At 45.3% G+C, this 20,054-nt stretch overlaps 1 protein-coding gene across 2 annotated transcripts in view; it reads right to left on the bottom strand.

The window, feature by feature from the left end:
* Positions 1–1,393: 1,393 nt before the first annotated feature.
* Positions 1,394–20,054, bottom strand: part of SERTAD2 (SERTA domain containing 2) — a 127,639-nt gene continuing 108,978 nt past the window's right edge. For both annotated transcript variants that reach the window (XM_047781933.1, XM_047781932.1), the window contains exon 2: positions 1,394–6,588. In XM_047781933.1, the coding sequence (XP_047637889.1) occupies positions 5,646–6,584 (939 nt within the window). In that variant the 5' untranslated portion in view covers positions 6,585–6,588 and the 3' untranslated portion in view covers positions 1,394–5,645. The remainder of the gene's footprint in view (positions 6,589–20,054) is intronic.

Raw genomic sequence — 20,054 nt, 5'->3', positions numbered from 1 at the left:
ATCTTGTCCTCTCAAGCACAGAGAGATTGAAAGAGTTGCCAAGGTTCTATCTCAAATTAATAGCAGATGCTCATATTCCAGAGACAAACCTCTCTACTGAGCAACAGCCTCTTATTTCTAGGGGCCTAATGAGTCCCTCCACTGGGATGTCTGGATAGAACTCAGCCTGCTCTCCCGGCTCTCCACTCCCCACCCAGGGTTCGTCTGCTGGGGCTCCCATAACGAAGTACCACAGAGTGGCTTAAACAACAGAAATTTATTGTTCTGGAGGCTAGATGATAGAGACCGAGGTGTCAGCAGGGTTAGTGCCTTCTGAGCCATGAGGAAGAAATCCATTCATGCCTCTCCCCCAGCTTCTGGAGGTTGGCTGGCAGTCTTTGGTGTTCCTTGGCATGTAGCCGTAATAGACTGATCTCTGCCTTCATCTTCACACGGTGTTCTCCGTGATTGTTTGTGTTGAAATCTGCCCCTTTTTATAAGGACACTGGTCATAATTGGATTGGGTCCCACCCTAATAACCTCATTTTAATTTGATTATTTCTGTAAACATCCTATTTCCAAGTTAAGGTCACATTCTGAGGCCCTAGGGGTTAGGACTTCAACGTGTTTTTCGCAGGACGCAACAACTCATAACAGCTCCCCCTGCCCTCGCCAGTCCATTGCTGATTGAATGGAATCCTCGTTTTCCAGGACCCCCATGTCCAGCCCTATTCCCTCACCAGCTGGTACAGTGGCCCAGAACTGCCGGCAGCAGGTGACACTGAATCTGCCTCCCTCAAAGGCGGCCCAGCTGCCATGGGGATGGCACAAGGGCTCCTCACTGCCTCGTGGAAGAGGGTGAGGGCTGGCCGGCTGATATAAATTGCGCGATGGCAGGAGCTGCCAGAGGATGTGCAACAAATTCATGAACCCCTGGTGCTTGGGAATGCCAGCGCTGGCATCGAGGACGTTGGAGGAACAACCAGATGGCAGTTAAGAGTAGAAAGCAGGTGCAGTAACTGGGGAGCAGGGAAGAGGGCCTGGGTTGGGAAAGCTGTGGTGGGTCGGATAGGAGAAGGGCGATGGGACCAAAGAGAGGCCCAAGGCGGGGCGAACCAGCCCATGGGGGACACAGGGCTGTTCCCGAGGAGCCCGCTGAGTGTGAGCAGATACTTAAGTCCAGAGCTTGGGAGAGAGGCGGGGCTGGAAACAAGTTTTCAGTCTGGAGATTAGGATGCCTCAGGAAAACAAGCAAGCAGGAGTGAAAGCTCAGCTGTGCGTGCGTGCGTGCATGTGTGTGTGTGTAAAAACACCAACTCCAAGCGGCGGGGTGATGACTGTCCTTGACACCAGCAGACAGTGACATATGAGCTGGTTGTGCTCCGGGCAGAAGGAAACTGCAAACACGCCTGTCTCATCTTTTAACTGTTTATTGTATAATATAAAACTACAAAAGTAAGACTGCTCATTTCCATGTACATTTAATCTGTCCAATTGTTTAGATTACAGCCCGAACTTACATGTGAATACAGCCATCTGGGTTCCGATGTAAGGTCTGTAATATTGCATAGAAAAGGCACAGCTCTCAGGTCTGTGGGGGAAAGGTTACACCTCCTTTCTGACAAAAGCCCTCCTCAAAAACCATGCACCAAACATGTCACTATGTACATCTTTTCCAAATCTTGGTGGTTTGCTTGTCTGGACTGCACTTCTCTTCCAAACTTGTTATCCCCAAAAAGACGTCCACAATTTTTATTGGCTTTGTTTGTGACAGCATTTGATCCTGGCTAATTTTCAAGAACCATTCAGACTCATTCTTAGGAGCCCTGAAAACAACTGTACATTAGCAGGACGCGCACACCTCACTGCCGCTGGCAGTTACAGGAAGTTAACCATTTACAGCTAGAACAGGTTAAATAGGCTCTTTGCAAATATTTTCATAAAGCGTGTAAAGGTCCAATTTGTAACAGCAAGATTTTGAAATTAAGACAATTCATATAGAGAATTACAATCGCTGCACAAAGTAGAGTCTCTCTCTCTCTCTCTTTTTTAAAACCTCTGTCATTTGAGAACGCTGCCCTGTGGATTCATAGTTCACTGTTTACCACAAAGGTGGTTAATACATTTAAGCTTTAAAAATGATGTGTAAAGTTGACACTTTGGCTCTTGGGAGCGTATTTAAGAAATTTTCCTTGACTGACCTCAGGGCAGTTGGGACACTCCAAGGGTTATGGCAATAAACAGCACAATTGAGAAAGACCCTTTGGTGTGAACGAGGGTGTCAGGTGTGGTTGCCCCTTCTGTCATAAAGAGAAAGTGCGACTAAAAACAAGTTTAAAAATATCAACCCTTTGATGCTTGATTTTCTTAAAAATTTGGAGGTATTAAAACATTCCTCATCCATCCCTTTTGCATATTTCAAATAGACCCATATTAGAGGCGAGAGTGAAAATGAACACGGACTGTGCACACGATGAGAAGACCCCGGGGTCTGGCTCGGACCCCTTTTTAATACAGATTGACATTCCTCCAAGAGAGTACATTCCTACCATACATTCCGCTCAGGTTACGATCCAGATGTTGTTAGAACTCCCCAGTAAAATAAATATATTTACACAGAAAAAAGGAATAAATAACTTATGAAAAAAAATCACTTCAAATTCAAAGCTCTTATTATTCTGCTCTCATCTTGTCACTTCATTGCACATCACTGTCAATAATTGTCCTCTCCCAGCCCCACCCAGCATGTCTTTCTCATCAAGGCACCTCCCACTGCCTGCCTGACCCTGAATGCCACACAATGTCCTGTAGAAAGGGGAAGGCATTGCTGCCAGGTGGCATCTGGAAGCAGCGTCCCATCCCGCACTCAAAGTGGGACTTGGACATCACACACAGGCTCACGTTCTTCCCTGTTGGGACATCGCTTTGGAAAAATAAGACACAAAGATAACTGGAACACTTGGTGGTTTTGTTCTTTTGAAAATGGGCCACTGATTTCCCATGTCTTCCTCATTACACCTTGAATATCAAGAAGGGTGTCGGGTGTCGAGTTAAAAAGCATTTGCGGGCTGCCATTGGGGGTTTTTTGTTTTGATCCTGAAGCCCAGCCTTACAAATGCGACAGAGTCGGAGAACCGCGTGTGGGCAGCACTTCGCTGTGCTTATTTGAACTGCTGCCCAACACATGGGATTTGTTTAAACACACGATTTGCTAACCCCGTGAAAGGACAGTTGTTCTAAGTTACTATCAATCAGTTTTTAACAATGGCACATTAGCTGCTTTGCCCTGTTATTGTCGGGAATCATCAACACTATTGTGCACGTACACGTATGTGTGCGGCCTGTGGAGAGTTTTCGGGTCCTCGGGTTAGCAAAAGCATGGTGTCTGGGCGGCCTTGTTCTCTTCGGAAAAAGGAAGCCCTTCATACAGAAAGGCACAGCGACAACAGCCCTCACCTTAACTACATGGTCCCCGATCCTGCTGAAGGGAATGACACGTCTGCAGTAGTGAGAGGTGTCTGGAGGAGGGTGCCTGCAGGAGACAAGTGCAATTTGATCAGCTTCTCACTGCTCTACTGAGTTGATAATTAGCCTTAAACACACACACACACACACACACACACACACACACACACACTCAAGTGTGTGTGTGGGGGGGAGTATATCAGAATGTAGAAAGATTTAATCATATCATACACAAATCTTTTGCTTAGATGAGCAGTTCCTTCATCACAAATGTATTTGCTTTGCCATGTGCATTATAAAAATAAACTATCTATGGCTTGTTTAAAGTGCCATTTTATAAAGCTGTCTTTTTTAATTGGCCAGAGAGACTCAATTTTATCCATGGCAAGAAGTGAGCAGAACTGGTGACTGAATATTGACAAATGACCAACAACAAAGACAACAACAAAACAACACAAATCCCATAATTTAAAAATTCTTAAATAAATATAAAAGTTATTCCTAAAGAAGCCATCTGCATTTCAACAATATAGGTTGTAACCAGCTAAAGTACCATTGGAAGAAAGAAAAAACTGCAACGGAAAGGCCATAAGCCATTTCGGCAACAAGCATGATACATTGCAAACGTTTTAAAATTAAATGTACACCGCTAGGATTAAAAAGCTAGTTCTCAAGTGTCCTGGCAGGGAGAGGATGGCGAGGGGAAGGGGTGGAACATGCATAGAAAGTCCTGTCTCTGTATTTGGGTAAAACAGCCATGTAAAGTGTAGTTAAAGCAGTTGATTCAAGAAAGCAACTGGATTGGAAGCTGTGATGGAATGGGACTAACTCCAGGTTCAAGAGCCATGGGTGTGGACAGAGTGCATCCTAGGCTGGGCCAAGGAGAGCCGGGCTCACTGGGGATCATGAGGATGCCATTTTCAGCACTTAGCAACAGAGGGAAGGAAAGCTCCAGGGAGGGCAAGCTGGAGAAGATGACTGAGCAACATGATGGATGCCTTCCTGGGCGTGGGGGCGGGGAAGGGTTTCCTCTTGATGAGTCCTAAGCTTTGCAACGGGGTGTTAGTTCCATGAAGAGGTCGGTTGCTTTTCGCAAATTCATGTGTAAATTTCAGGTCATCACAAAAATTATGCCCAAAAGGAAAGAGCTGGGGTTTTGTTTGTTTAAAAAAATAAAAACAAGTAAAAGCACAGACTTGGCATAAATACAGTGAGTACGTGGTAGCCGTCCCCTCCGGAGAGAGCGCTAAAGAGAACCATCACTTAAACCCCGAGCTCCATGGCCACCTCCCGCCAACTGCTTAATGCAAGTTTGATGAGAGTGGCTCTGGCTTTGGAAGTCACAGTGCTGGCGGGTGTTCATGCCAGGGGGGTCGGTGCTTGTGAAATCTGGGTGTGATATTGCCTGGCCCTTCTTAAAGCGGTGTGTGTGGGGGCGTGTGTGTGTGTGTGGGGGGGTGTTTGCATTTGGGGACGTCAACTGCGGATTGATTTGATCCAATTTTCTCTTTGCACCAAACACATATAAAACATTACAACTCTATAAAAGTACAAGTGCAACTTGTACATCTGAAGTTTGCAGGAACTATGTGAGCAAATCCTATCAAAATAGCTATCTCATATGTATAAACAGCATTTGTTTTTAGAAAAACAATATCATAAACTGCGGAATCTGTACAAAAATATAAAATAAATTTGGGCAGCAGTTTCTAAACAGCCATGTAAATGCAACACTTACGAGGAGTAGTTAATGCCTCTAAAAAGGCTGAATTGCCAAGTCAACCTATACAGGGCGAAAATGCCAGAAAAGGTACTGAGATTATCTAAATAATATATATATATTTTCTTTTTTTACCTCTTGCAATAAAACTTATAGAAAAAATAGACAAATATGCACATGCAATTTACAACTTTTCCAACTTATTCCTTGTGCTTCACTTGAACTGTTTATTTTTGTCATTCAATATAGCGACATTGTCTTCAAATGTATTCTTTCCTATTCCCGGGTAGTAGGTCTCCGAGGAACCACTCAAAAGAGCATATTAAAAAGTGGTCATACGTGGATGAAGGCACTCCAACTCTGCTCAAAGCAAAAACTAGTGTGATCCTTTTGTAGAATGTTTCTTTTCTTGGAAAAAGGCAAGCAAGGGTGCATGCACAGTGCGGAGAGCTGTCGGGGTGCAGGGGCGCGGCCGCGGGGCTCAGGACCCGACCAGCACCTCCATGATATGGTCCAGCTCCGTGAGGTCCATCTTGAAAGGCTGGCTCGGGGTGACTGGCTGGCTGCTGTAGGGTGCCAGCGTCTTGAGGAGGTCGTCCGCTGACACCGGGGCCATTTTCGAGGATGTCCCCGATGCGGACGTGCAGGGGTCAAAGTCGTACATGGATGTGTCGATGTCGGCAAACAGGATGTCGTCCAGGGTCAAGTCAGTCAGGAACCCCGTGGACGTGGTGATCTCGAAGTTGCCGGGCAGGGAGTCCATCAGTTTGGGGTCGTCGGGCCGGGAGTCCCCCTCGGGTCTCTGAGCGCCGGCCCCACCGGAGCCCCCTTTCGAGCCGTCCGTCGCGGCCTCCGCGGAGGTAGGTGTGGGACAGAGCTCCTCGATCTCGTCCAGGGCGGAGGAGAAGCTGTCCTTTTCCGGCGGGAGGGCAGGAGGCGCGAGTCGGGCGGGGGCCACGGGCGGCGCGGCGGGGGAAGTGCAAAAAGTGTCATCGTCGTCCTCAAGCAGCGAGGCAGGGGTGAGGCAGGCCTCTAGGGGCGCGGGGCCGCCCAGCTCGCAGGGGGGCGCGGGCGGGGCCGCGGGGGCGCTGAAGGCAGGCGGCGCCTCCCGGGAGCCAGCGCCCAAGCCGGTGCCCCTCGGGTCAGGCGGTGAGGAGGCGGGGAACGCGGGCCTCAGGCTGCCTTCCTGCTTCAGCTCCTCCTGGATCCGCCGCAGCATGTTGTTGATGAGCACGGTCTTTTGCAAGCTGGGCTCTGTGAGGGGCCTGTGGTTGTAGAGTTTCATAAGGGAAATGTTGAAGATAGTCTGGCGCTGTAAGGTGTAAGACACCTTGGATGGACCGTCGGAGGGGGACACGATTTTGCCTTCCAGCCCATCTTCATGCTCATCAAACTTCCGTTTTCCTCCTTTCCCCAACATATATCTGCCAAGGAGAGAAGAAAGAGATGGAATCAATCCCACAAAAACTCATTTCCACCATCAACAAGACGCTGATTCAGAGGTCGGGACTTGGACTCGGGTTCCCTGCCCAGGGCTGGTTACAACAGACGAATTCATTGGGAAATCTACCTTTGTGTGCCGGTGGAGCAATTTTTATCACTCGGTAGTCTGTTGAATGTTATTTCTTGAGAAATGTGTACTGCACAGCCAAGTTACTCGTTACCATGGAAACCGTGATTTTGACTTTCTCCACTCCTGCGCTTGCGTTTGCTTGCCTGTGGTTACCATGCAGGTTCAACTTCCCACCCCAGGTTTATTTTTAAAGACCAAGAAAATACTTACAATGCTATGACCTATACAGACAGATAAAGGCATCATGGACTACAGCTTTAACACACCCGGCATGATAAAAAGAACCCAGTTGGAGAAAGGGGAACATGTACAATTTTGGTAGAACTGCCTGTACTTTCAAAACGCCTTTTCCTTCCTTGTAATGCATAGAGGCTTTTGGCTGTTTGGTGACATGGCAAAGCACTTGGGCTGTGTTAAATGGCCACAGTGATTGGGCTGCCACTGCTTTTCAGTCTAGAATCCAGGAGAGAAATGTGTATTTCCAGCCCAAGTTTTCCTGTGGCTCAATGTCATTACATACAGTCATGTCTGAGTGCAGCTGGACTAATTTAAAAGAAATTTCCTCTGATTATAAGCATTGCTGTTTGGGTACTCGAGACAGTTCCTAACAAAATACCTACAGTGATTCCAGAGATACATATGGATTTCAAAGAAACAAAGACCTCTTTTTTTTTTCTTTAAACCTTTTTGAACACCCAGCAGCACATGGAGTTCCCAGGCCACAGATCAGATCTGAGCCGCAGTTGTGACCAATACTGCAGCTGTGGCAAGGGGCGGGGGGATCCTTTAACCCAATGTGCCAGGCTGGGAATCGAACCTGTGTCCTGATGCTGCAAGAGACCCTGCTGATCCCACGGCACCACAGCAGGAACTCCAACGACTTTCTTTTCTCAACTTTGAGAATTCAGGGAAGGGCTGGATTTTAACTCCTGCCCACCTCACCTGACACTCACAGCCTTGGTGGCCTCCTGGGGTCCTCTGGCCTGAGTAAGGACACCCCTAGCTGCCTGTACCTTCTGGAGAGTGGCTGTTCCTCTCTGAACTTCTATTATCTAAACAGAGCAATCACAAGTCCACTGGCTTTTGCCTCAGAGACCTCACTTTCTAACCATTTAGTCAACAAAGCTATCTGTATGTCATTCAGACCGGGAGACAGTTCTAATTAGGCCAGGCCTGTGCTTGCTCTCTCAGCTCCTCTACAACCCTTACCCACAGGCGCATGTTAACACTCTCCTCAAGGACACTCACTCCTTGTGATATTGTCACATACAAGAAAGTGATTTGTGGGAGTTCCCTTTGGGGCTCAGCGGTTAACGAATCCGACTAGGATCCATGAGGTTGCGGGTTCGATCCCTGGCCTCGCTCAGTGGGTTAAGGATCCGGTGTTGCTGTGAGCTGTGGTGTAGGTCGCAGACGAGGCACGGATCCCGAGTTGTTGTGGCTGTGGCGTAAGCTGGCGGCTGTAACTCTGATTCGACTCCTAGCCTGGGAACTACCATATGCCGAGGATGTGGCCCTAGAAAGCAAAAAAAAAAAAAAAAAAAAAAAGAGAGAGAGAGAAAGCACTTTGTAGTTATCTAGTTTCCTTCTAAAGGCGATCCGCCTTTTTCTGAATTGCCTCATTTGATCCTTTAACTCATACCGCATCCATGCTGTCTTGGACACTCTGCCACAAAGTGGGTAGTCCTGCAGAGAAATAAAACCTGGTCTTCGAGGGGCTCAACATCTCCTATGCCTCATTCAGAATTATGAGTCTCATCCTAAAGGAATAAGGCCAACCATAATAAAACATAGAACCTCCTTCCAAGGCTTTGTGAAAGGCCATACTGTCCCTCCAGGCAGACAGACAGACAGTGGACACGGAGCCTGGCACACAAGTCCAACTTGGGGTGACTGCCTTTGTGCCTCAGTCTCCAGGAAAGAAGATGGAAGACAGCTGCAGCCCACCAAGGTGAGAATCAGCTTGAGACTTCTGTTAACACCCAGAAAGAATGTGGCGTTACTTGTAGGAAACACTTTCCCTCATTTTGTAAACATTAAGAAAATGGCTGTCAGTCACCAGGACCAAAGACCAATCCCATAATTAACTTCTCTGAGGCAAGGAAGGTATGATAGTAACAACTCGCTTATCTAACGCTTCACATGACAGAAACATTTCCTATTGTTCAGTGCTAAAAGTCTCATTTGTATATACACTTTGCATACGACACTTCCTATCGAAAGTATCTGCCTGCGTTTAAAACTGAGTGTGAATCAGAGGAGGCGATTTCATTTCACGTTACAAAACACTTTCTACTTTATGCATCAGAAGTCTTACCAGACAACTGTGTTTTGAAACAGATAACTGTATTCACAATTATACCATGTGCATTTGCTTACAATTTAAGCATTTAAATGTCACTTCAAGAAATACTCCATTTTTACCAAAGAGCTCATCAAATGCATTTAATCATCATTTAAAGCTTCAATATAATCTATATAATGTATATGCTATAATATGAATGTATCCATACATCCAAACATGTGTGAGAGTACATGCGCCCTCCCCTCTAAAATAGTGTTTCTCAAAGTGTAGTCCATAGATGGAGCCAATCTGTAAACGGTTACTAGTTCTGGAGTCCCTGCTCTGGCAAAACCTGATTGGTGGTGTCTCTGCAGCACCAGGATGCAGGTTTGCACCTCGGCCAGGCACAGTGGGATGAAGGATCCCAGGCAGGTCACAGTTTTGACTTGTCTCTGGCCTGGGAACTCCATGTGCCACAAGGGGGCCAAAAAAGAAAGAAACAAACAAACAAACAAAAAAACCAAGCAAACAAAAAACTGTTACTAGTTCATGATGAGGTAAATAGAGACACTGTACTGTTTAGAAGCTTTTTGTAACAGATTTACAGAGTAATTGTATCTCTGCAAATCTAACTTTTAAAAATGAGGCTCCTACTTTGTACTGATTTCATTTTTCTAGTCTCGTGTTTTACTGAAGTATCAGTCTCTAAAGAAGGAAAACACAACCAAGATGGTCCTTTATCACAGAAAGTTTGAGAAGCACTGTCCCAAAATGTAACCTAAATACACACCTCAAAACAATTTAGTAAGCTCGTTACCACTCTGAACATGTACTGGGTTTTCTGGAGAAGTAACACTTAGGAAAGACGACGTAGACTTTTCCTTTCTTTTAGTCATCCACAGATCTTTTAAAGACTTGTCGCCAGGAAAAACAACAGGACTTTCTCAATAACTCACATTTCTCTAGAAATAACCCCCAAGCCCACAGAACTCAAATATTTAAAAAGCACACGCTACTAGAGGCCCTTAGCAGAATTCCCATAGCTGAGGGAGATCTATGGATAGTTTTCAGAGACTGCACTGTGAGAAGCACCTAATTTCCAATTAGAATGATTGAGCTGGTCACAGCTGTGTGATAATCCTAATGACTTAGAGAAGGCCTGATAAGACATTTGTAATGCTGTCTAGAAGGGGAAGGAGGGGGCCCCATGTAAGCAAAATCTGTGAGCAGAAACAGGCAGATGAATTGAATCTTGGATGCTTCTCAAATGTGTAAATAAGGACTCATGATAGAGTATGTCTCGAAGCAGGTTTGCCTTCATTTTTGTTTCATTTTATGAGGCAAGACCGGCTCTACACACCCAGTAAGATTGCAAAATGCACACAATCCCGATTTGTAATCCAGAATGTAGAATTCTACCTACATTGGTACAGAAAGGAGTGAAATACAACAGAGCAAAATCTAATCCACATTCCCACTTAGCACTTTAACATTTAAAAAGTTTATTTTTTCCTTTCTTTTTACAGCCACACCTGTGCCATATGGAGCTTCCCAGGCTAGGTGTTGAATTGGAGCTACTGCTGCCTGCCTACACCACAGCCACAGCAAGGCAGGATCCTTAACCCGCTGAGCTAGGCCAGGGATTGAACCCACATCCTTATGGACACTATGTCAGGTTCTTATCCCACTGAGCCACAATGGGAACACCTAAGAAGTTTTCCGTGTATGTGTGTGTGTGTTTTGTTTTAAATTTGTATAGAGCTAAAGTTTCCCCAAAGTTTGCCTGATGCGCTGTTAAGAGTCCTATCTTCCAGCTGATTACCTTCGGGAGAGGCCTTGGCTCCTGAGAGTGGGAGGGAAGTGAGAAGGACTTTGCCTGTGTGAATGGGAGCAGGCACAGGACCAAGACAAGCCTCTCAAGAACCCAGGGGCCAGGCTGCCCAGAGCCTTCCCCTCAGGCTCTTTTAGAAAATAGCAACAGCTCTTCAAGCCACTGGAGAGGCACGTGACCTTTTAAAAGGCCTCACTTGGCACCTGAAGATGGAGCAGTAGTTGGAGCTCATTAAGGACTTTGAGGTAACAGGAGGGAAGGGGGTGTCTGTTGCTCCTGCCAGAGAGGCCCCGTGGCTGTGGAAATGGACACCAGGATGGCAGCCTGGAGTTCACCGGAGGAGGGGCTTGTGGCAAGTCTCATTGCCCGAGGTCAGCACCCCAGTTTGCCTCCGCCCTCAGCTTGTGAAGACCCAGGCCCAAGGCCCATGGCTTCTACTCAACTTTTCAAAGACCCAAAAAGGGACCCTGAGCTTCAGGACTGGTTAGAGACTCCCACACAGAGTGAGGTCTGTGTTCCCTCCCTTTCCTGCCCACTCAAAGGGGCCTAAAACTGACCACAGCCACTCTTCTATTGACTATTCATTGGTTCTTAAGCCACTCTCATTACGAAGGACCCTGCCCTCAAAAGCCACAATCTGCTTGGGCAGAAGATCAAAAATTACAAAAGTCACTTGGAGATTCCTCAGAAAAGAAAGAACCAGAGAAACGGGAGAAGGTATTAATTACCTTGATCATGGGGGGGGGGGGGGGTTGCAATTCCAGATTCTGAATGACTCCCACAGTGAGGAGTCTGGTTGAAGAATATGGACTGGGGTGATCAGGGGAGGCTTCCGGAGATAGAATTTGAGGTTTATTTATTTATTTACTTAGTCTTTTTAGAGCCTCACCTGCGGCATATGGAGGTTCCCAGGCTAGGGGTCTAATCGGAGCTACAGCTGCCAGCTGCCGGCCTACACCACAGCCACAGCAACGCCAGATCCGAGCCGAGTCTGCGACCTACACCACAGCTCACGGCAACGCCGGATCCTTAACCCACTGAGCAAGGCCAGGGATAGAACCTGCAACCTCATGGTTCCCAGTCGGATTCGTTTCCACTGCGCCACGACGGGAACTCCCAGAATTTGAGATTTATATTGAAGGCAGGCTTGTCTCTCTCAATGTCTGTTTTCCACCAGAGACAGTAAGCCCTACAAGGGTTTCAGACTACTTGTTCACCGCTGTATTATCCTCGGGATAAGGCCATCCCTGACGCACAGAAGATGCTCCAGAAACACTCATGAATAAATAGTAAAGGCAAAGAATGAGAAAAGACACTAAGGGACAGCCAGAGAAGGACCATAAAATACAGATGTGTGTCTTTAAAACAAAAAACCCCTACAGATATAAATCTTTATTTCACAACGTTGTCATAATTCTCTTTCTAATGAGACGTGTACTGGGGACATAGTTTAAAATACTGGGAAAGCTAGATGTAGAATGTCTTCCAGGCAGGAGCAAAGATGTGGTCACTCCAGGGCCAATGTGTTCCTGGCGCTTTGGGCAGCATCAACCAGACCAACAAGTACTAAGAGCCACCTCCTTTTGGTGGTGGTGGGGGGCGTTGGTTCTCATTTCGTGCCAAATTTTCACTTTGCACTGGAAGGAGGGTATGACAAAGCAGAGGGTTGAGGAGACCTCAGAGGGGACAACTAGAGAGGACAGTCAGAAAGCTCTGTGAATGCCTCTCTCAAGCTTTACTTCTCAAACTTGGGTGGGTTAACATAGAATGCTGGCCGCCACTGTCCTAGATTCTCATTCAGTCGGTCTAATGCAGGGCCCGAGAATCTGCATTTCTAATGGGTTTCCAGGTGATGCTGGTCTGGGAACCTCACTTCGAGACCCATGACTTCCTTTCTTCCCCACCCAGCTATTTCATGTTTAAGCCTGAGAATATCTTTACTCAAACTTGAGTCTGAAGAGCTTCCCTATTTGGGCCTAAGCGGTAAGGAAGAAGGAAAAAAAAAAGAATGAGCAGTGTTTTTGTGATGGCAACTGACATTAAAAAAGAAAGAATCAAGGTATCTTCAGCTCAATTTTAATGATAAAGCTCAGCTTCTCAGGCTGATACATCAGATCCCACTGGCTCACTGGGGGTCCAGATTCTGTGATCACAGAGTGAATGGCAGTGAGGCCTTATGCCCAACGTCCAAAGAGAAAGTGAAATAGTACCTATGTGCTAAAAGGGAACATTTCATAGCTTTTGTATTTTTAAGGAATTAAGGAAAAAAACAAACACAAACTTTAAGAAATCAAAAAAATTCTCTTAAACTCATTGTTTTTCAATTATTTAAAAGTTATGCCTTAGAAAAAAAATTTTTTTGTTTGTTTTTCATGGCTGTACCCGAGGCATATGGACATTCCCAGGCTAGGGGCTGAATCGGAGCTGTGGCCACCGGCCTACACCACAGCCACAGCAACTCGGGGTGTGTGACCTACACCACTGCTCATGGCAACACTGGATCTCTGACCCACTGAGCAAGGCCAGGGATCAAACCTGCATCCTCATGGATGCTAGTCAGATTCATTTCCGCTGAGCCACGACAGGAACTCTAGATAAAAATTTAAAATCACTGTCCCTCAATGTTATCTGAACTGTCAAAATAAATGTCATGATTTTTAAATTAAGAGTATTAAATCTACTTTTGCAAACCACCACTTCTGTCTTTCCCACTAACAACAAGAAAACCCACGGCTTTAACCTGCTGCTCTCTGTGGCTTCTAGCGCTTCCTAAAGGCCCTGAGCCTGGTGGCCGCTGATTGACAGGCATTCGGAGGGGCTGTGTGGGGCCCCTGTGGGCAGCATCACTCCTGGGGCTTGTGAGAAGCCCAAACCACGAGGGCTGGTCGAGGGCTGGCTTTCTGACTTGGTGCAAGTCAAAAAAAGATGCAAAAAATTGCATTATGCTTTAACTCAATTCATCCCAGACAATAGTCACTACCCCAGACAGAAGGAAAACCCTCCATCTCATCCTTCTCAGTATCCCAGGGAATTAATGCCACGAAAGGTCAAAATAAATAGCTTAGTCCCAATCTCTGAAGAGAGGAAATGACTGGGGAAGGTGTGACTGACCACTTGATCAAAAAGACAGCCAAGAGGAGGCCACTGGCCTGCACACAGCTCAGCACCACCCAGGCGGCCAGGGGATCCCGGAAGTCATTACTCCAAAACACCTCAAGGCCCGATGGCTCGTGCCTTGTGTACACTTTCAAGGGCTTCTTGCAATTTCCTTTTGGACTAATAAGTAACATCTAGAGATCCAGGGTTTTCCCCTCTCAACAATCTAGCAGGCTTCACGATGAAGTGACATGTTGTCTCAACAGTCAGTTGACAAGGCAGAATTGAGCCCAGGGTGTCTGCTGTCATTGCTGTGGATGGTAGTTACTGGTGGAGCCTTGGGCTCCCGGGGACTGGGGTGCGGGGTCCTGGTCTACTTCCTCTCGTCGGTGGCCAAGACCTTGGTGCCTGCTCTGGGAGGAGTCCCTAGCCTGTACGCTTAGGATCTTCACTGGTTAACAGCTCTCAAGTAAAAGGCTCCTAACCCAGGGGAGTCCTAAGAAGTCATGTCCCCAGCCTCCTCAACTGCTCTGTCCTGCGTGACCAGTGCTATGATCACGGGTGGCTGACGAGTCCAAATGCGCCCATGCTAACGCTAAAAGTCATAAAAAACGAGGCATTTATGGTAATGCTAACAATTCAGAACAATGATTTTATTTTTTTTTTCCCCTCACGGGTTTCCCAGTTTGACAAAAAGAAGCAGCTCAGACCAGACCTGTGGCGAGTGTCTTCACACAGGCTAGCAAGGCTATTTCCTCACTCTGACATCCTGCGGCCACCAAACCCGAGGTCCTGTAAGTGGAAACACACACATTCTTTCAATTTTTTCTCGGGGCTGCGGAAGAAGAAAGGAGCGCCCCTGGCAAAACTGCTGAGTGGGTGACAGGCTTCCAAGAGCAAAGGAGAGGCCGGCCGGGAACGCGGGTGAGACAACTTCTGAAGCACAGATCGCTCTCCTCTCTCCTCCTCTCACCCCAAACACTTGCCCAGCCCTGCACTCGGGATCCTGCCTCGGAGGGGGTCCACACCAAGAGCCTCTGTTCCCAACAGAGTCCCTTCCCAACTCTCAGCCCTGGGCCAACTCAGAGGGACAGCTCTCCTGCCAGCCGGCCACACAGCTGTTCCCAGGCAGGACGGAAAGGCCCCGACCTCCTTCAATGAGGGGAAGCCAGGTTCGCTTAGACAACATTCCACACATACAGTATCACACCTTGGAAAAACACCCAGGACTCAGAAATCTGATAATGCCCAACACTTTTAAATAACACCCTTTCTCCCCCGAGTAAATATAAAATCCACCACAGGAAGAAAAAGGCTGCCCTGAAGGGACACCGTAGGGGGTGGTGCTGGTGGATCTGGGGGGTGCAGACAGAAAGGGGGGGGGGTACCTGCCAGCCTCTGCCAGCAGCAGTGTGCCATGCGCAGTGGCTGTTGCAGGAGTAGTGGCAGTGGCCCCCCAAACCAGGGTGGCAAGCCCCCCCCAGGGGGGGGGTCAGCCCTCCCAAAAGCTGCCTGCAGACCCCAAAGTGACTGCCCCTGGCCTAGAGGAATGGCAGAAACAGGGGCAACATTCCAACGGGGAGAAAGCCTCTGAGTGTTTACAGTGAGGACTCCCAGAAGACAAAGGGGTGCTGGCAACTGGACCCCTAAAGCTGCCTGGATCGGGGAAGCCTTTTTTTTTTTTTTTTTTTAAACCCAAGCTCATCCAGGATGAGGTCCCTGCAGTAACATCCATGCTAATTGGTAAGTAAGACAAAGCCTTCCCTAACAAATCAGCAATGTAATTATGAAGCCAGTCGCTCGATCAAGCCAGTTAAGCGCGCTCGGCTCGGCTGCGGGGAGAGGGGGGCTGTAACCCGACACCACTGTTTGCGACGGCGCCTCCCCCGGCTCTCCCGGCTGCCAGAGGCGCAGGGGCGCGAGGGCGCCGGGCTCCGCCGCGGGCACCCTAGGGCTGGGTCTCCACTCGGACCGCACCGCCGGCAGCAATGCTCCTTGCTTTCCTGACAGCGTCTTAACGCCTGGGCACAAACCGAAATTCGGCCAGGAAGTCAACCTCGAAGTCAATTAAGACAACTTTTACTGTTTGGGGAGGTCTTCCTCAAGTCTACATTTTAAGAAACTCTAGCTTTCCCTCTCAGGATTTTTACACACTTCAATTAAAATTGAAGACGGTTTCTGACACTGCTGGCTTGTCAAACGTCTTTTCTCTTGCAAAAAGAAAAGGACATTGTAAAATGTTGACAACTAACTGCATTTAGTAGGCAAAATAGTCAAATTCTGGGAGAGAACGTTTCTTTCAAGTAAATATTTCTTTGGAATAAATTATGGCCTTGTTAATAAACATCTGGAAAGAAAAAGAGGCTTTTTAGAATGTAACTGTTAAGCAGTAGAAAATGTTTCTAATATCCTGTCTTATTGGTTTCTCAGCCAGCTGGAGATTTTAGGGTTTTAAACCTAACTCTTAGGAAGCTAGGGACACCAGTCACCTTCTGCCAAAGACAGTGAAAATGCTAACGATTCTTTTATTTTACCTAACAACTCTGGCTAAAAGCACGGCATACCTAAAGTAGAAGACTGAGCAGAATTACAGTTTCTAAAGTCAAATTTAACAGAAACATGGTATGATAGGAGGCCTGGGATTTGCTTTAAAATACTCTGGAAAAATAATGGCCATAAAGATGAAACAAGACTGACAAAATGTTTTAAGTGTTTGAACCTGGGTGATAAGTACAAGGGGGTGCATTGTACTCTTTAGAGAGTTTGGAATTTTCCATAAGAAAAAGGTTAAAACAGCAACAACAATACACCAATACATAGCATTTAAATTCTACAAACTAAAAAAAAAAAAAAATCTAATAAGCACAATAAACTATTTATATCCTCAGTGAGAACTATCATATTAACTTGATAGGTTATTTTACACAGAAGACTGTTGTAAATCCTCTATGTAAACAAGCATGCCCAGTACAAGTGGGAACTCCTCTTAAGCTTTGAATGAGCATATCACATCTAACCACAAGGGGGCGCAGCAGAGCAACAGGCACCCCTGAAGTCTGATTATTCACTGCAATTTCTCCCCACAGATCACTCAAAGTATGCACATTTCCAAGACTGATCCCAAACTCAGGTCTCCGTAGGACACTGTGAAGCAAGTCAAGAGCCCTGCCCTGATAAAACTGAATTATATTATGGTTCAAAATCTGGAAATACTGTATGTAGAAAAGGTTTTCTGCACAAAAGTAACACTGATGTTTCAAAAGCCATGATTAAAATCCCTGGAGGATTCCTGAAGTGAGGACACACAACAACAAACATACAACCCGAGTCATCAGACGTGGACTGGGAGAATCCAGCAGTTCAGAATTTGGAGTGAGGGTCCTATAGCGACCTTCCAACCACACATTGAGTTTGAAGGTTAGCAGTAGAAATTTTACTAGGATAGAAAAGCCTTCAATAATCCTATTGCTTTTTAATAACAGGAAATTACCTCCACACGAGCAGAAATGCATTCAGGCAGTTATATGGGAAAACTTCATAAAGGATATTGGGGAGGAGCCATTTAATCGTAAAATGTAACCCAGACAGATAATGAAGCAAGCTGACTGCGTAACTTGCTGGAATCCTTTCTATTCAAATTACAAGTTGCTGTTCTATGATACTGTATGTTTGATAATAATGGCTGTAAGAGACGAACTATTACCATCAATCTTTCCATATGAAACTTGGTAAACATGAACTATTATGTTATTTTTATAAGTAACATACGACTGTAGTCATTAAAACTATGATGCTACTCCATACTAATTTGGTGTCAGGAACACATCTTTAGCATGCTGAATTGAAAGCCTCATAATCATTAAGGGACGGAATTTTTAGATTTGAATTGCTTTCCCTTAAGGTTATATGCCCATAAAGGCCAGCCAGCCTCACCCCACCCCCCATTCCCGTGCATAATGAAAATATTTTTTTCTCATGTACTTGTAATTGCTTGGATGGGATTCTGGTTTCAATCCTCTTGTACCATCTTTTCCCCAAAGATATCTTGTTTTTCCCCTCACACTAGAGACCCTTAATAAACAACATCAGGGGAGGGGGGGGGGCTTAGGGCAGAAACCAAATGCTTTGCCAAAAAAGCATGTGACAGTTAAAAAAAAAATTCTTTTAAAAGAGAGCCCTCAGATAGATAAACCATACTAAAACAGGTAAACATAATTTGTTAGGACAAACTTGGAAAAATAAAATTGCATCTTAGTTAAAAGATTACCTTCTAGGTTTTGTTAGCCTGCTTTTGCACCTGAGTAAAACTAACAAAAGCTAAGTATGCCACATCAGGAAGTGTTATTATGGAAGTGTTTCTTAGGTTATTATTAGTTTTTAATCTTCTTTGCTTTCAAATTGGGAATGCTTTATTACTGGGAAACATCATTTAAAAGACATGCTTTATATTCCTCACAAATACAGGGTATATTTCACTTTTCATCTTCCATACACAATCTAAAGAGGAAAACCAGAGAAACGTTATTTACTTACATATCACTGAATAAAACAAAACATTGGACTGTATGGTCTAAATAGATTCTTTAAAAGAAAACTATCACATTTCTAAATATGACACATGAGTATAAACATTTGTTATAAGATAAAAGAAATATACTTGAGTCATGTAAAAGGGAGGCAATAACTATTCTACTATGTAAATGCATGTCCCATGTAAGCAACATACATATTCAGAATGTTTACTTGAGTTAATTCTAAGAATTAGGCAGGATCCTGATAAGGTTTTACAAAGATAATTTAAGCTTTATATCATATACTTGAACAATTCACGAAGTAGAAAAAAGAGATGAGGATACAAATGATACTTTGTAAATATGGCAGCCATTTTTTAAAAAGATCTTTATTTTTTCTATTATAGTTGATTTACAATGTGTTCTGTCGCTTTCTGCTGTACGGCAAAGTGACCCAGTTTTACATATACATAAAACCTTATATACAGACTTTACATATACTTTTAATGAATATATATATTCATTCTTTTTCTCACATTATCCTCCATCATGTTCCAACACAAGTGACTAGATATATAGTTCCCTGTGCTATATGGCAGGAGCTCAGCGGCCATTCATTTTTAAAAATAACTACTTTGGGGCTATTTTGAGATAAAATGTATGTCTTCACAAGGACCTCTGGGTATTGATAATTAATGAGCCAACAGAACTTTACCCATTTAGTCAAAAACAATAAAAGTAATAAGAGTACCACACTGACTGTAATAACTATTTATTTTTTTAAGGAAACTACCTTTCCATATTTCAGTGATCTTCAGGGACCTTTAAGGAAACCCTGCGTCCCCTCTACCCCGCTGCCACCCTGGAACATTCCATTCATCCTATCTTTAGGGGCTTCAGAAGCAAGACAGCAGTTGCCACTAGAAGAATCCACATATTGACTTTTTTCACCAACTACTGTTAGACCGCTAACAACCATCATCAGGTAAAATCTCTTTTATTTTGTATTTCTGGACATTATACAAATATTTTTAAAAGCAGTCTGTTTAAAAAACTGTTCAGGAAAGACTATTGATTGCAACGGTGGTGACACGCAGAGAGGCGGTGGCAAAAATTTCTTCATCAGCTACAGACTAAGGTGCTCAAATTCCTCTGCCAGATCAGTTTGCTATGACAGCAGGGAAAACACAAACGTACACGTGTACATGGAAGTTCCCTCCTTTAAAAAGGAAAGAAATCTGAAAAGCAAATCTGTATCATGTATTATTATAAAATGGGATAAACCACCCACCAAGGGAGGATCAGATTAAAACAGTTGCCAACTCGTTATCTCATTGGTGTGGCTAGAATTTTATGCAAACCTGTTCTGGTGTAGAGATGACCTTGGGACTTTCAGATTCTCTGAGTTTAACTCAACACTTCTAATCCCCAGGGTGGGGTACTCCAGCAGGCCTGCTTGAAGCCCAGAAGCAGAGGCTGGCGTGGAATGATAAGCAGTCGGCCAGGAGAGCAGAGCAAGGGGCTAAAGGTTGATCTGCAGCAAGTAACGCTTTGTTATTTAATTTTCTGACCATGGCCTGATCAAGGAAAACTTT

The sequence above is a fragment of the Phacochoerus africanus genome, chromosome 5 (assembly GCF_016906955.1).
Source record: "Phacochoerus africanus isolate WHEZ1 chromosome 5, ROS_Pafr_v1, whole genome shotgun sequence".
NCBI classification, from domain to species: Eukaryota; Metazoa; Chordata; class Mammalia; order Artiodactyla; family Suidae; genus Phacochoerus; species Phacochoerus africanus.
Note: the sequence above shows the minus strand (reverse complement) of the source record. Positions and strands in the feature narration are given on the sequence as shown.